This window comes from Jaculus jaculus, chromosome 1, assembly GCF_020740685.1.
Source record: "Jaculus jaculus isolate mJacJac1 chromosome 1, mJacJac1.mat.Y.cur, whole genome shotgun sequence".
In the NCBI taxonomy this organism is placed as follows: domain Eukaryota; kingdom Metazoa; phylum Chordata; class Mammalia; order Rodentia; family Dipodidae; genus Jaculus; species Jaculus jaculus.
This window is the reverse complement of record NC_059102.1, coordinates 317206363-317222609: the sequence shown is the minus strand read 5'-3', so window position 1 is coordinate 317222609 and position 16247 is coordinate 317206363. Positions and strand designations below refer to the sequence as shown.

At 49.9% G+C, this 16247-nt stretch overlaps 2 protein-coding genes across 3 annotated transcripts in view; both read left to right on the top strand.

Moving 5' to 3' along the window:
• The window catches only part of Cadm3 (cell adhesion molecule 3), a 29781-nt gene extending 19233 nt beyond the window's left edge, over nt 1-10548 (top strand). For both annotated transcript variants that reach the window (XM_004671094.2, XM_004671095.3), the window contains 8 exons: nt 1269-1409; nt 1883-2035; nt 2683-2820; nt 3103-3273; nt 5713-5803; nt 6225-6394; nt 9332-9457; nt 10281-10548. In XM_004671094.2, the coding sequence (XP_004671151.1) occupies nt 1269-1409; nt 1883-2035; nt 2683-2820; nt 3103-3273; nt 5713-5803; nt 6225-6394; nt 9332-9457; nt 10281-10399 (1109 nt within the window). In that variant the 3' untranslated portion in view covers nt 10400-10548. The remainder of the gene's footprint in view (nt 1-1268; nt 1410-1882; nt 2036-2682; nt 2821-3102; nt 3274-5712; nt 5804-6224; nt 6395-9331; nt 9458-10280) is intronic.
• Nucleotides 10549-14707: 4159 nt separating this feature from the next.
• Ackr1 (atypical chemokine receptor 1 (Duffy blood group)) lies at nt 14708-15765 on the top strand (the record flags this gene model as incomplete). Its single annotated transcript, XM_004671158.2, has 1 exon — nt 14708-15765. A coding segment is annotated over one exon (1008 nt), but the record flags the coding sequence as incomplete, so codon positions are not given.
• Between the last annotated feature and the right edge of the window lie 482 nt (nt 15766-16247).

Here is a 16247-nt window from a genome sequence, read left to right as displayed (position 1 = left end):
TCTGATTGTTTTTCTAGTGCTCAGTAAAGGGATATAGGAAGTATGTTTCCTGGATTCTGCTTGAGCCATGGACAATGCTGGGTGGTTCACTCGGTGCCACAAAGCAGACTTTGTGCATGTTTCAGAATCAGAGCTAGAAGGTGTTTGTTTTGGATGAGCTCCGTAGGGGTCAGTGCAACTGGGTGACTGATAGCCCGTTTCAAGATGATGGAATCAATACTGGCAACCAAAATCCGTGCCATGGGGAACTTGGAACAATGCTGGGTTGTCAGGGAGCAGCTGTCAGTCTGAGGGCCTCACAGCCAGACCTGTGGAAAAGGTACATTTGCCATTCCACTGGTTTATCCAGAAGATACCTTATGAGTCATTTTTGGTTTTGTTGTGTTTTGTTTCATTTCGCTAAGGAGAGAGGAGTTAGAAAACAAGTTTTCAGCACATTGAAGGGAAAACTTTAATCCTTCTCTCTTTAAAATGACATCAGAGTGGTAATTTGGGTGTGCGTGTTGGGAGGTGGGAAGAACTAAAACTAAAAGGAACATGTAGCCTGATGTGGTGTAAACCTGTAATGCCAGGACCAAGGAGGATGAGCGGAGAAGATTACCCCAAGGTCAAGGCCAGCCAGGGCTGCATAGCAAGTCTGTCTCAATGAACCAAAATTAAAATAACAACAATAGAAAGAACTCATGTTAAGCACTTGATTGGATTGAAACTATTGTTAGAATTTGAAGGTGTATTAAAATGTTTCTTTTTGAAAATTTTTCTTTTGTTTTGCTGTTTCTGTCAGAATGAAAATACAACCCAAGAAATGGTTTATCTTTTTCCCTATTTCAGTTTGGGATTATTATTCACAATTGCTACCACCGCTTTTTATCTTCAAAGTAGGTGGTGGCAGGAAAGCAAAACACAGGATGACAGATATGTATGTGCGTTCTCAAAGAGGAGTGGTAGAACCACATGTGAAAAGACACACGTGTGGAGGAGTACGTGCAGGCTTGGGTGACTGTATTCCTCTCAGTCTTTGTGGTCCTGTCAGATCATTCAGCAAACATTCAGCAAGTGGTGTTTTCTGTGTATTCAAAGCAAAAGGAAGGTGAAGTCTGTCTCCCCTCCACTGCCACCCCCACCTCTGTTCCTTCCTTCATTAAGCCTTAAGAGCACACAGAGATCAGAGCCTTGGATGGTCTGAATTAGATGAGGCGGAGTTTGGCCCAGCAACGGGCATATACCTCAGGGCTCCTCAGGAAACTAACTCGACTCTCACCCTGCAGACAGCCAGCCCTGGACGTCTGATGAGACCGTGGTGGCTGGCGGGACCGTGGTGCTCAAGTGCCAAGTGAAAGACCATGAGGACTCATCCCTGCAGTGGTCTAACCCTGCCCAGCAGACACTCTACTTTGGGGAGAAGAGAGGTAGTGTCCCATGAATTGCCTCTCTCCTTGGGAACTATGAGCTTGAGGGAAAACTGTCCCTAAACCCAGAGGCTAAGGAACTCAGAGGTATGTTATTTGATAAGCAACAAACCATGGGCTCTTTAACTGTTCCCAGAGAAACTTCAGAACGACACCACCGACCTGGGCTCTAGGGTGCTGGATGGAGTAGTTTTACCCCAGAGGAGCCCTTTATCAGCATCGGGTACCAGGGTACCCTTGGCCTTTCACAAGCCAGCGCTCAAGATCCAACTTACTCTCCAGAGTATCAGGGCCACTATGTTCGCTCGTCCTAAAATGTCACCGAGCAGCCTGATGTCTATTCTATTTCAAGGAGTACGTTTTGCCCTCCACCTCACGCCACCACACTGGGCCCCTTTCCCCAAAAGATACTAGAAGATAAACAGAAAAGGTACCAGTAGAAACGTGGCTTCAAGTTCTTCCAATTTCCCTAGCCCTTCGAGACAATCGGATTCAGCTGGTCAGCTCCACTCCCCACGAGCTCAGCATCAGCATCAGCAACGTGGCGCTGGCGGACGAGGGCGAGTACACCTGCTCCATCTTCACGATGCCCGTGCGGACGGCCAAGTCCCTCGTCACCGTGCTCGGTGAGGCTCCCAGGCCCCAGCGGCCGCACGGCATGGTTCCTCGCACACAGGCCTTTGTAACTTGGTACCAGAAGCTACTCATAACCCTAGCAAAGCCTCCAAAATTTGTGGGGAGCCGTTCCTCCCGCCTCCCTCAAAAATACACAGAGAATTGGGTTCTAATTATTTCTTCTGTGCCTAAGTTTGATCTGGGACAAACTTCTGGCTTCCTTAAGCTCTCTACAACAACATGATCACATTAATTCCACTTAGCTCCAAAAATAATAGGGAAACGGGAGATCTGTAGGCAGTCTATCCACGAGGGTTTCATGTGAACCTCTCTAGCTCCTTGTCTACATCCTTCATCACTTTCCTGAACCTCAAACTCTGCATGGTCACCTGTTTGTTCTCTCGGTTGTCCAGTCAGGTATGATATCTCAGGTATGTTCTGTCCCCACATTACTAGGCCTCCTCTTCTGGGTCTTTCCTTCTTATCTTCAGGAAGGAAATTAAAGAGAAACATAACTGTATTCTTCTACCTGTCTTTTTAAGCTGAAGTAGAACCCAGGTATACTGGAACCCTATAAAGGACTCCTCCATAGGGACAGCTGATGTGTGACCTCACGGTGCCTCTTCTTCCTATCCTGGTCATCCCCTATCCATGGCAGGAATCCCACAGAAGCCCATAATCACTGGTTATAAATCATCACTGCGGGAAAAAGAGACAGCTACTCTCAACTGTCAGTCTTCTGGGAGCAAGCCTGCCGCCCAGCTCACCTGGAGGAAGGGTGAACAGGAGCTCCATGGTGAGTAGCTTCTGCTTCGGGGTTGCAAGAGAGGGTGCCCCTGGAAAAGAATGGGGTGGGATGTGTTTGTGGATACGTATAGTGCGTGACAGAAATGTTAATGGCCATTTCACAATTTTCTAAGTGTGTCCAAGTTGAAACTCATCATGTGTGCCAACAGTGGGGCTCCAACAGCGTCTCTGTGTTAGAACTGACTAGGTGTATGTGTGTGTGTGTGTGTGTGTGTGTGTGTGTGTGTGTGTGTGTGTGTGTGTTGTCCGTCCATCTGTTTCTGCACTCCAGGAGAACAGACACGAGTACAAGAAGATCCCAATGGGAAAACATTCACCGTGAGCAGCTCAGTGTCATTCCAGGTGACCCGGGACGATGACGGAGCGAACATCGTGTGCTCTGTAAATCACGAGTCTCTCAAGGGAGCTGACAGATCCACCACACAGCGCATTGAAGTCTTATGTATGTCACGGGAGTGGGGCTAAGAAGGACCAGATGTGAGGTGGGGGTGAAGAATGGGGAAAAAAAACAGTGCAGGGTGCCACACGTGAAGCCATGTGCATAGATAAGTAAACAGGCCAAATGTGAAACGAGAGGCAGCCAGGCCTCAGACTTGGAACACCTTGGGAAAGGCCCTGTGTTAACTATTGTAAACGAGGAACTGTAGTCTCTCTCAATGGTTTAGCTTTGTGCTGCAGGAGAGCAACCATAGGTAATATGTAAACAAATAAGTTGGGATCATTATTTACAAAGGTATATAGCCAGGATTTGGCCCAATGGATAAGTTTGCCAACCCCTTCTAGACCAATTCAAATTATGGTGGTAATTTTTGCAAATCAGAGTCCCAGGATAGAGCTGGATATAGAGTTATGTTTTTTTTGTTTTTGTTTTTGTTTTTTAATTTTTTTTTTTTTTGAGGTAGGATCTCACTTTAGCCCAGGTTGACCTGGAATTCACTCTGTAGTCTCCAGACTGACATTGAACTCACAGTGATCCTCCTACTTCTGCCTTACCCCGAGTGTTGGGATTAAAGGCATGCACCACCAGATTAGTTTCTAATCTGTACTTTACCACTTACTGACTATGTGATGTGAAAGTAGTTTTACCCCACTAAACTAGATTATTTATTTGGGAAATGAGAGAAGTGAACATGGCCATGACCAAGGTTCTTGTTCCAACATGCTATGACATCAAGGTGTTTCAAGGAAAACAGTCTCTCTGGCATTGTTACATATCCCCAGATCTTTCCCCTACTCCTCTGTTGCCTTAGCTCCATAGATTTTCTTGAGATCACCATGTGAAATGGTTCACTACTACAGCTCCCAACATTTTTCTAAGCACCTCAATTCCCTGTGGAATCTGCCTTTCATATGGACAGGAATCTTCTGAGGAAACTTGAACACTTGGAAATTTCTCTTCAGATGACATTTTCAAAGCTAAATTTCATGAGTGGGGGAATCATGGGAAAAGAATGGCTGAAGCACAGAACCAGGGGATAAAGAGGTAGAAAAGCAATGCATTGCTTGTCCCAATTTACCAAAAGGTTGGGCAGTTTTCAAAAATAAATCCCTTAATTTTCTTATGGAAACCCCAGGCTGATAACTTTCCTATTTGATCAGTGGTTAGACCTGTTACTCAGATGTGAACAAGAGGTAACTTTGGATGGCAGACAGTTGATTTGCAGGCAAAGTAACCTGCATTCTCACTTCAGTGTTGACGTTTGCTATCTAGATCTCCTTGACCAAACCATTTAATCTCTCTGTTACTCTGGCTCACTTCACTGGACTCTCCTGAGGATAGATGGAATAATCTAAATGAGTGGACTCTGTAAACTTCAGAATTCTATGTTTCTGTAAGGTATCTCTGTAATTACGAGTTGTGAGTGTAAGCGCCTGGGCCACGGGCAATTTCCCTAAGTCCTGGTCTCTGGCCAGAGTGAAATAAGACCCCATTTCCTGTTATATCCCCCAAAGAATCCTCTGTCAGATACCACACACACCTGACTATCACTCTCCACAGTCCGTGCGGTCCAGCCATGATCAGCAGTCAGTCAATAAGTGCCACGCTCCAGTTGCCATGCTAGAGGTTTCTATGGCTGTGGAACCCTGGAATACCCATGCCCTCACCTGGCCTGGTTCTCTTTGTCCTGTGTGACTTGACTGGAGCATGTTCATTAACTTCGTTGTTAAGGTTGGCTCTGTCCTTGGGGGAAGCACAGCCTCTTTATCTGCGGTTCCAAACCAGCATCTGGTGGCATTGTTCTAAACCACCATCTGGACTCAGCCTACTAAGCAGGCCTTTGGCGTCAATGGCAGCTGCCATTATTCCTTCACAGAGCCCATCTATATTATTTCGAGCCTCTCTTGCAGCCAAAATATGACCCCCCCCACCTTTTGCTGTGTCAAAGCCTTCATTTCATGTTTGCACTGGCCATTCAAAGCAATGTTTGTGTTCAAGCGTTGCTTTTGGTTCTAAACTCCCTCGCAGAGTAGACAGAAATGAGAGGTTGTAAACTCAGTCAGCATCAAGTTCACTGTCTTTGTGCATTTAAAAGATATGTCCAAGTTTCTGTCCATGGGCCAGGTGATTCACTAGGCATGAATTGACCGCATAGCCTTCTCAGCTTGGCTAAGACATCCTGTGCACCCCACCAAGGACAGCCTTCTAGAATCCTGTCACTAGGAGGTTTCAGTGCAACAGTTAGCTCACACAGTCAGTGGTAGCTGTCATCTGGGTTCACACACAGCAAGGAGGAGGAAGGCCTGTGTACACAGCCTCTTGAGCTCTGAGACTTTTCAGTATAGAGTCCGTAGTATGCGGGTGAGTGATTTCAAGGTCTGAGGACTCTCGTCGACGGTGTGGGGATTTGGGTTCTGACACCCACCGTGTCCTTCTCCACAGACACACCCACCGCGTTGATCAGGCCAGAGCCTTCCCACCCTCGGGAGGGCCAGAAGCTGTTGCTCCACTGTGAAGGCCGTGGAAATCCAGTGTAAGAGGAACCACCTGCTGGCTCTCTCCCGATGATCTCCCTTGCTGTCCACCTTCATCCCCTCCCCCCGCTGCTGGCTGAGCTGAGCCTCCCACCCCCACCCCCAAATCTGCCCACGATACCCATCCTTTATTTCCACTGCAAAGTAGCCTAAGAAGTGTGGGGACACAGCGACAGTAAGATACAAAGTAGGAAATCTCTACCTTCTTCCAGAATGAATCCAAGACCCTTCCCCTACCATTCCGCCTAGCAGCTCAGAGGCTCTGGTCCATGCAGTCCCTTCAGCCTGTCATTGTTTTTGACTTCCCTGCTCCCAGTCAGTTTTTTTTTTTTTTTGTTTGTTTGTTTGTTTGTTTGTTTTCTCCCTCTAGCTTCCTGGCCTAGTCTTTCCTGAACACTTCTGACCTTTCTAATTCAACAGCCCCCAGCAGTACCTGTGGGTGAAGGAGGGCAGCGAGCCACCCCTGAAGATGACCCAGGAGAGCGCTCTCATCTTCCCCTTCCTCAACAAAAGTGACAGTGGCACTTATGGCTGCACAGCCATCAGCAACATGGGAAGCTACACAGCCTATTTCACCCTCAATGTCAATGGTGAGCCTCCCAGGAGACCTCCTTTTGTCAACATGTCCCCGCCCTAACCGGAAGTAAATAGAAAATGCCCACCATTGTGGGGGGGGGCAGTGCACTTAGGCCTTAGGCCCATTTGGGGATGTGTGCTCATGGAAAATCAGTGGAAGGATGGACTCTCACTGCCTTTGTCTGTGGAGAGGGGCTCCTCGGTCACTGTCTTCTGTCCCCTGTGGTCACCTGACAGAACAGTCTGCACTTAGAGGCCCCAAAGCCTCCTAAGCGCCTCTGTGTCCCTTGCCGAAGGGCTGCCTTTAGTTCCTTTTCCGGGGACTACATACGGGGCGCATGCTTTTGCATTCAGTAGCTTTCTTTAAACACCCTTGACGCATCATGCTAGATCCAAGCAGAAAGGAAGCAGGCACTCACTGGGTTGAGACACAGCCGGGAAGCTCTTCTCTGATGCTGAGGAGGTAGGGGTTACTTCTCTGAAATTCTCAAAACTTGGATCACCAAACCCAGTTTCAGAAGAAGTGGCAGGCTGGTACAGAGGCACTTATGGAGAGCTCGCAGGGGATCTGTGTGTGTGAGTGTGTGTGTGGTGCGTACAAGGCATGCGTGTGTATGTGTTTGTGTATGTATGTGTATGTTGTGACTGAGCAGTCTCTCGCTTGAGACCAGCACCCATCATTTCAGCTGGTCTAGCCAGCTCACTTGCCCTGGGGATTTCCCGGTCTCCACCTCCTGTGTGCTGGGGTTATAAGTGGCTGTCACACTTATTTGGATTCACGTGGCTTCTGGGGATCTGAACTTTAGCTCTCACACTTTCCTGGCCAGTACTTTAGGCACTGAACCATTTCCTGAGCCTGATTGTTTTTATTTTTTTATTGAAGACCTCAGTGGTATTATGGTCCTACCAGAAAGCCTTCGAACCTTTCCACAGAGTAGGGCAAGTACATTGCTGCAGGAACTTCATGGGCGTCCGGTGCTTGAAACTTCCATTGAAGCAGGGAGGGGTGTGAATAACAGCTAGGAGCCCAAGGAAAAGAGGGCTCAGTTCTTGGGACCAAAATGTCTGCATTGGTGATCCGACTCCAGGAGGGACCCCAGTGCGTGACACCTTCTGAGCATAACAACAGAGCTATGGAAAGAGGTCAGGAGCAGTGACAAAGCAGCGAGATCTGGGATCTGTCCTGAGATCACTCCAGATAACTCTTAGGGCGATTGGAACTGAGAGGAAGTTCTGTTGCCCTGCAGTTTTTATCTTGGTGATTCCTCGGCCCTGTGTTAAAAATCCAAGCAGTGTGGAATGGGTTGACTCTGCCTGCTGCTAATGCTGCCGCCAAGTGGCAGAAAGAGTTACTACATTCTCTTCTGAGAGAGAAAACCTGACAGGAATAAAATGAAATGTACTTATTTTACCTAGAGATAGGGGTTTGTAATTGATGGCCCCATGAGTAATTTTGGCAGTGGAAGACTGTGATTTTTTCCAAAGAAGCTTTATTTTAATGGCTTCTGGAATAATTACCCAAGGTTAATTTTCAGAGTAGACCATTGTCTCATATATTCCCTGGGAGGATGACAGTGAGTAAACTCATTCAGCTTCCTCCAAGTTAAGACGTCACATTCAGTCCATCACATCAAGGAGCACCTGGGCCTCCTCCCTCCAAAGCAGAACTAAAAAAATAAATAAATAAAACCAAGCACAAATGTTTTCTTTTCAAATAAGGCATAGACAGGCAAGGCTGAAAAGCTGGCCCAGTCAAGCCTGAGAAAACATAAGGTAGGGAAGAAAAAAATCAGACAGGAGTCAATGAGGCATCAAGATTCAAGCTGAGTCCAGGGAAAGCCAGTAGTGCTCCCTCATATCTATGACGGATGCAATTTTAGATATGTTAGAATTAAGCTGGCGAGCCTGGCTTTGGATATTTGGGTCCCTGGCTATGTCTTACAACACCTGGTCCAGACTGTGCTGTGAGGAAGTTCCCCTGCCACTGTGGAAGACTAATTCTCAAGTGCACACACTTTTGGATGACTTAAAAGCATCGATGAAATGTCAGGCCTCCATGTTGGGACAGGCCAGAGGACTAGGATTTCATTGCATCAGTTACCTTCCCTGCCAAGAAGGAACACTGAAGAAAAGACCAGAAATGTTCAGCTGAGTGTAGGCTGAGGGGCTAAAGAATAACTTGGAACGGGGGAAGTCATGCGATAAAGCTTGAGAAGGTATCTGGGCCAGAGACACCACACTACACCGAGGCTGACGTGCCACATGTTGGAGTGGCGGGCTGACGTCTTGGGTTTATTCTAGAGCATTATATTATACTACCAACTACAGTATTAACTAGCATCCCATGCCAGAGCTTTGCTCGGAGGGAAGTGTAAGGGGTTTACACAAGTGTCAAAGCCTAGCATTTCTTGAGAGGTGCTACCCAGTTGCTTAATTTGGGGCTCTATCAGCTTTTCATGGTTCCCTTCCTATCTGATTTCAGGGCAATGGGTAAATAGGCAAAGAAGCCTCCTAGAGGAGTCAGCTTAGAATATCAAGCAGACTGGAGGATGGGAGGTCATGGGAGATAGGAAAGGAACGCTGATAAAAGAGAGAGGAAGGAATGGGGAGGGAAGAAAGGAAGAAAAGAGGGAAGATTTTGAGATTAGTAACAGGCATTAAACTAATGATTTCTGATCAAGGTCAAGCTTTGATGCCAGGAAATCAGCTAAGATGGCTGAATATGAGCAGATTCATTCCTCGGGAACCCATCGAAATGCTTTGACAATCCCCACGCTCCCGGCACGGTGAGATGCGCGTGAGCATAGACTCCAGCGTGGGTCCTCCGCTGCTTGCTACTGTGCGCTCCTGATGTTAATTCCTCTTCTCTGCCTGGTGGCCACCCAGGGCCACCTGAGCGTGTGAAACATGGACCTGGCCGGGCTGTGACTCTTTGTGTGTCCTCCCCGCAGACCCCAGTCCAGTGCCCTCATCCTCCAGCACCTATCACGCCATCATCGGTGGGATCGTAGCTTTCATCGTCTTCCTCCTGCTCATCCTGCTCATCTTCCTTGGCCACTACCTGATCCGGCACAAAGGTCAGCAGCATGGGGGGGGGGTAGGGCCTTGGGGGCACGGAGGGGGGAGGGGGGATGAGTCAAGGGCAAACCAAGAGAAGGGCGTCGGGAGGACTACAGAGACTCATTCAGCTGCTTGGGGTGTTTGAGAAAGAAAACAGAACACAGTCAATCCCAAATGGCACCAATCCTGTGATCACTGAGTGCCAGCAACCCCACAGTAAAGCCTGATCACTTGGTGACCATCCAAGTAAACTCAAACCTGCCCACTCAGCCAGCCGCTCTGCACAGCACTGCCTCTTAGCCTCAAGAGACTGAAAGCTCCCAAACCCGTCTCCATCCCTTTCCTCCCTCCCCTGTCTTCCTTTCCATCTGTTTAGTCTCTTTTTTTTTTTTAATTTTCTACACCTCCTTGCTCCTTATCCTCACCTCTTTTCCCTCCCATTGGCTTTGTTTTGCTTTACTTTCCATCCTGCTCTGTTATTACTTCCAGCCAGCAGCCCAGCTGCCTAGGACAGTCATAGGTGAGCAACTGCATTGTGCGCATGTGCACACACACACACACATTCACACGCACGCACACACACACCTCTTTTTTTCCATTCGCCTGTATTATAGATGAGATTCTAGTTAAGGGTAGGAGTCATTATTCATAGGGGTGTGGTCAGGTGAGGGATGTTGGCAGCAAAATGCAAATTAAGTATAGGAGAGTGGAAGAAAGCTTTAGGCAAGAAAAAAGATTACATATGCAAGGTGTGAGTGGGTGGTCAGGGAAGTGGGGGCCGGCTGGACCCCAGAGGCAGGGAAACTGCTGGTGAACAGAGGAGCCTCTGTCTCCACACAGGAACCTACCTGACACATGAGGCGAAGGGCTCCGACGATGCCCCGGATGCTGACACGGCTATCATCAACGCAGAAGGCGGGCAGTCAGGCGGGGATGACAAGAAGGAGTATTTCATCTGAGGGCACTGGCCCTCATCCTGTGCTCCCCCAGGGGCCCCATGGGGACTGCTGGGGCTGCCACCAACCTGGACTTGTACAGAGCGACCCCAGGGCCGCCCCTCCCGCTTGCTCCCCAGCCCACCCAGCCCCCTGTACAGAATGTCTGCTTTGGGTGCGGTTTTGTACTCGGTTTGGAATGGGGAGGGAGGAGGGCGGGGGGGAGGGGAGGGTCACCCTCAGCCCTTTCCGTGGCTTCTCTGCGTTTGGGTTATTATTATTTTTGTAACAATCCCAAATCAAAACCGTCTCCAGGCTAGAGAGGCAGAAGCCCTGGGGTGAGGAGAGCAAATAAATCTGGAATGTTAGGAGGAGAAGGAAGGTGGATGGGGAAGAAGTGGGTGTGGAGCAGACCTGGCAGGGAAGCTTCCCACACATCTCCTGGAAGCCAGCTAGAGGTGGCCTGTCCCCTGTCAGCCACATGCCACAAGCTACGGCCAGGGAGACAAGAGTCACACTAACACCCCTCTTCCATCAGCATGGGAAGGGGGTGAGATGGAGGGAGAGGAGGGCCCCCAAAGAGATATGATCTGAAGAGTGTATACAGCCACACAGGGACCAGGGCTTCAACGTGGAGAGGACGCGTACCCCTCCTAGGAAGGGTTGACTTGGCAAAGAAGGATGGTGAAGATGGCCGTATCTGTCATCACATCTCCACAATGAACGAAGCTAGGCTCTTTGAAAAGAAACTGCCCTTGGGGGACATATGAGCTCAGCTCCCTCTCCTAGCTCCCTCAGCTGTGGGAGAGGCCACTGCTCTGAGGCCTGAACTGCGTCTGCTTGCCCCCCCCCCCAGTGTGGAGGGGGCCCTTCACTTTTACCCAAGACCTTGGACTGTTGCACGGCAACCACTGCTATCATGGCATTGCTCAGCAACTGCCCCTCCACCTCTGTCACCCTGTGCCCCTCCCTCTCCCTAGACCAGCCCGCAGCCCCTCCGCCCTCAGCAGCCAGGCAGACGGAACAACAAAAATACTAAAGGAGCTTCACCACACTGAGCTGTTTCCTGCCCAAACTAAGGGGATAATGTGAATTCTGTACATGTGTGTAAGTGTGCTCGGATATGCGTGTGTGTGCATGTGTGTTTGTGCGTGTGAGGAGCAAAGGACTTGAGGAAAAAGGGCCAAGGGTCAGGGGTCCTGGGTGGTTGGATGGGCCATCAGGCATGTGACAAGGGCTTGGGAGCAGAAAATTCCTAGTCAAGATTTGTACCTCACGGGGGTTGTTGCTTCATCCGGGTCTTTTCCATTCCACCCTCAATGCCCATCTTGGAGAAAGGAGTCCCAGGACATGATTTTTGCCCCGCTATGCATTTCATCCCTCCCCGAAGCACCGCACATTCAGCCCCTCCCTGGACTTCCCATCTCAGAGCCATGGAGTCAGGGCCACAGCCTTTGCTATGCACTCCTCAGGCCTCTCCCTGGCACTGACCCTGGATCCCCATAATCTGTACCCAGTGAGTTGAGGGCTGGGCACCACCCTTGCTTTTGGTTTTCTTGTCTTCCTTTGTACGGCCAAGCTGGTTGCCATGGAGTTAAGGTTGCTTCCCATTTCCATTCTGGCTGGCCTGTCCCTCAGCCCCGGATGCTCTTGGCGTCACCCTCACCCTCCTCCGGCATATCATCCCCCTTCTGACAACAGGTGTGTAAAATGGGGCAGCTGCAGTCCAGCAGTCGTACCCGCTCCTTCAGTTCAGGTAATACCTTTGTGAATCTTCCAGCCCCTGGTTAGGGTCCTGGGCACCACAGGCAACCCCTCACCTAAGCCAGGGCCTCCTCCTCCTCTTAGAGCAACAAGGAAGCCTTGGGCCCCAGGCCTGGTGGGCTCCTTGTCTCCCAGCACCCGCTTTTGGGAAAATGACTTTTCCTCTTCGAGCTGAACCACTCTGTCCATATTACACAGAAGCCATATTTGTATGGGGGGGGGGGAGGGAGAGGGGCTTTTGTGCTGTGTGTGTCTGTCTGTGGGTGGGGGCGGGGAAGGGAGCAGGGAGGGGATCGTGTATCTTTATAATCTTTCTAACTCTCCTGTGCTAATCTCAGAGGGACCGCCCTCAATATATCTGGATTATCCGTGTGGTCCGGCTGACTCCTTTCTGCTGCTCTCGCTGCGGGGCTGCGTGTGCCCAAGGGCTGGGCTAGTATCCCAGGACTTAAGCACACAAGGAGTACAAGGTTCTTGGCACGCTTCTTTCCCAAGAGCATCTGTGCAGAAAAAGCAGGGCCGAAGGTATTTGTGTCCCTCGCTTTTCAGAGAGCATTTAGGGCATGCCGTAGCTCTCCCGCTACCCTCTGTTTTCTGTCCAGCAATGTTGTCCGAGCACAGATGAGAGGGAAATACCACAAACACCATCTAGGAAGGACAGTGTCGGCAGACCTTGGGCAAACTCACTTGCTAGCCTCCTATGTGTGAGTTCTGAAACTTGAGCTGTGTCCTAGGAGAGAAAGGGCAAGGATTTTTTTTTTACCAGGCACCTCCTTTTTGTTCCCCTTGGTGTGAGCTCGCTTCATCCCAGGCACTACTATTCAAATGAGAACGAAGCTCCTTAAAAGAATTGGGGGTGAAACGCTCCATGTTTTCTTGAACAAATGAAAATGTCTTCTATCCTACTTTATATCTCATTGTTGTCACTTAGACACCCAGTCTCACTCCTCCCTTGAGTCCAGGTTACAGCTCTCCGACTTAGGAAATAAACTACCAGGAGTGGTAGTGGGGAAAAAACAGAGGAGATATTGGCAGAGGAACTGGGTGGTGGTGGTGGTGGTGGGGCGACCACCAAAGTGAAGAGGCCTTTGGCTTATGAGACCCCAGCTGCTAGACAGGTGTCCTTTGCTTCTGTTGGCCAGAAAAGTGACAGCTGTATGACCTCTCTGCCTCACAGGAAACCTGACTTATTACTAAGACATAGGGCAATGAAGCACTCCCAGAACCTTTGTGCTCCCCCACAGAAATATGAACAGTGAGTATCCCAAGGGCAGGGGTCCCATTTTTAAAGTATGCCATTGTCTCTCAGAGCCTATGTTACTGCTATACTGTGTGTGTTCTGCCTGGCGTGGGAGATGCATTCGCTGAGTCAGTAGGTGAGAAGTCATCTGCCCAGGTGCTCTCAGAAGTAGCATTATTATGCAGCCTGGGCAGCCCCGCCCCCCATAACCCTCCCTCCCTCTCACACTGAAACACCAGTACCTCTAGATAACAATGCACGCGCCCAAGAACCGCCTGGCACCCAGCACTCAGATGTGGGTACACAGATACTCAACACATGCACGTAGATAAATACGTTTTACCCACTGGACTACAGGCAGATTGCCCTCGCTGATACACTCACCCCTCAGGTTAACTCTTTCCTTGGACCTGAGTCAAGGGGATGGAGAACAGTGAGACTCATCAGCTTCCTGTTCACCCCAATTTCCCAGCACCTCTCTTATCTCTGCCTCACAACTCACCCCTGGCCCCTCTTCCTTCCTTGAGCTTGAAGAATCCCCACTTGCTGGAAAGAGGCTTGATTTCTTCGTCGCCACCTTCGGGAAAATTCCCTCTTTGTGGTCCTCGCCTTGTTCTTTTCCTGAGACCATCCTGATCAGCCAAATCCAGCTTCAAAACAGGAAGCCCCCCGGCCAGTGCCCCATGTCTTCCCAAGGTTTAGGCAAGCAGTAGGCGTGAGGTATCACTTCCTGAATGTACTCTCCCCTGACCCTGCCCAGAATCTTCTGGGCCTTCATTAGCCCTTGGCACTTATCTTGGAACCACAGCTGCTAACAGAGCATCTCAGCCCTCTTCTCTGTCCGCTCTGAACCCACGGTGCCATGGGGAACTGTCTGCACCGGGTGAGTGTGGGGGCCCATGCCCCACAACCCTTACCTCTTTGCCCAATTTTCCTATCCATTTACTCCTTTGGAAAATGTACCTCTTCCCTTATTTCTTATCACTGCCTTGCTTTGCTGTTTCAAAGATCTTTTCCCCCTTCTTTCCTGTCCCCATTTCCCCCCCTCCTCTGCTCCTCATCCAGCCAGTTCCTTGCAGGTCCCTCCTTCCTCTCTTTCTGCCTTTCTGCTCATGCAGGCTTCCACACAGCCCTGCCCCATCTTTCCCGTGATTCTGGCCACACAAGGCTTCACTGGCTCCCGGCTTTCCACCATCCCCTCTGCATCCACCTCCTGCAGACAGCAACCTTGTTCTCCCAGCCGGCCTTCTGTTCTGCTTCCCCCACCCCCACCCCTGTCCTCAGCCCCAGGCCCTTTGGTGAGGTACGAAATGCCATGACATCCTCTTTGGGTGTGCCTGCAGGTGGAGCCCTCCTTCTCACTTGACAAGAACAGAAGTCAGTTTTTTCTGAGTGATTACAATGGGAATTTTTCGTACGAAGATAATGGTTCTTATGAATTCCCCGATGACTACAGCATGGACTTGGCCGCCCCCTGCCACTCCTGTCACCTGCTGGACGAGTCCTCACTGCCCTTCTTCATTCTCACCAGTGTCCTAGGTGTGCTGGCCAGTGGAGCTGTCCTCTTCGCACTTCTCAGGCCTCTCTTTCACTGGCAGATCTGCCCTGGCTGGCCCATCCTGGCACAGTTGGCAGTAGGCAGTGCCCTCTTCAGCACTGCGGTGCCAATCCTGGCACCAGGGTTAAGCAATGCCCATAATAGTGCCCTGTGTGGCCTAGGCTACTGGGTCTGGTATAGCTCAGCATTTGCCCAGGCTCTGATAATAGGGTGCTATTCCTGCATGAAACCCAAACTAGGTGCAGGCCAGATCCCAAGCCTCACTTTGAGGCTCACAGTGGGACTTTGGGGAGTGGCTGCCCTATTAGGATTGCCAATCACCTTTGCCACGGACACTCACAATGGCCTCTGCACCCTGGCATCCAGCAGAGGTCTGGGGGCTTTGAAGTCCACGCATGCTGCAATCTGTTTTACCATCTTCACCCTGTTGCCAGTGGGGATTTTGGTAGCCAAGGGGCTGATAAAGGCACTGGGCATGGGACCAGCCCCTTGGGTTAGTATCCTTTGGGTCTGGTACATTTTCTGGTTGCCACATGGAGTGGTTCTGGTATTTGATACCTTAGTGAGTTCCAAAGTCTTGCTTTTGCCAACATGCCCAGCCCAGCAGAGTCTGGATATAACGCTGCACCTGGCAGAAGCCCTGGCCATGGTGCATTGCGTGGCTGCGCCCATGCTCCTGGCCCTGCTCTTCCACCAGACCACCCATACTTCCTTGCCCTCTCCGGCCCTCCTTGTGAGACCATCTTCTCATGGGGACACCACGGGCGTAAAATCCTAGCTTTCATCCCAGCTGTCAACCTGAATTAAAGTATACACTGCTTTTATGAAGCAGGTGGTTTCTCATTTTGTCTGAGGATGAAGAGGGGAGGGAGGAATTGAATGGAAAAGGGAAGGCAATTGCATGCCCCCGACTTTTCCTGCCAGCAGTTGTTTCTGTGGCTAACCTGGGAGAAAGTGAATGGCGTATAAACATCTCCAGGGCATACAGATGTCTTCTCAGGGTGTGAGACTGCTGCCTTCTTGTGGGGGAAGAGGAGAAACCAGGGAAGAAGCTAAGCCCAAAACACTAGAAGACACAGTTTAACAGGTAAATTAAAACAGGGAAGCTGTTGCAGAGAGCAAATAGGAAAGACTAGGAAATGGAAGAGTAAAACACCCAAAGGAACAGACCCATACCCTGCCTGACCTTCAGCCCTGCCCTTCTTTGTCCTCCTTGGCTGTGTTTAGAGATCAGGATCATGGTGAAGACGCTGGGAGAAGCATGCTTGGGGGAATTTCTTAGTCTAGGGTAATACTGAGATCATTTAATC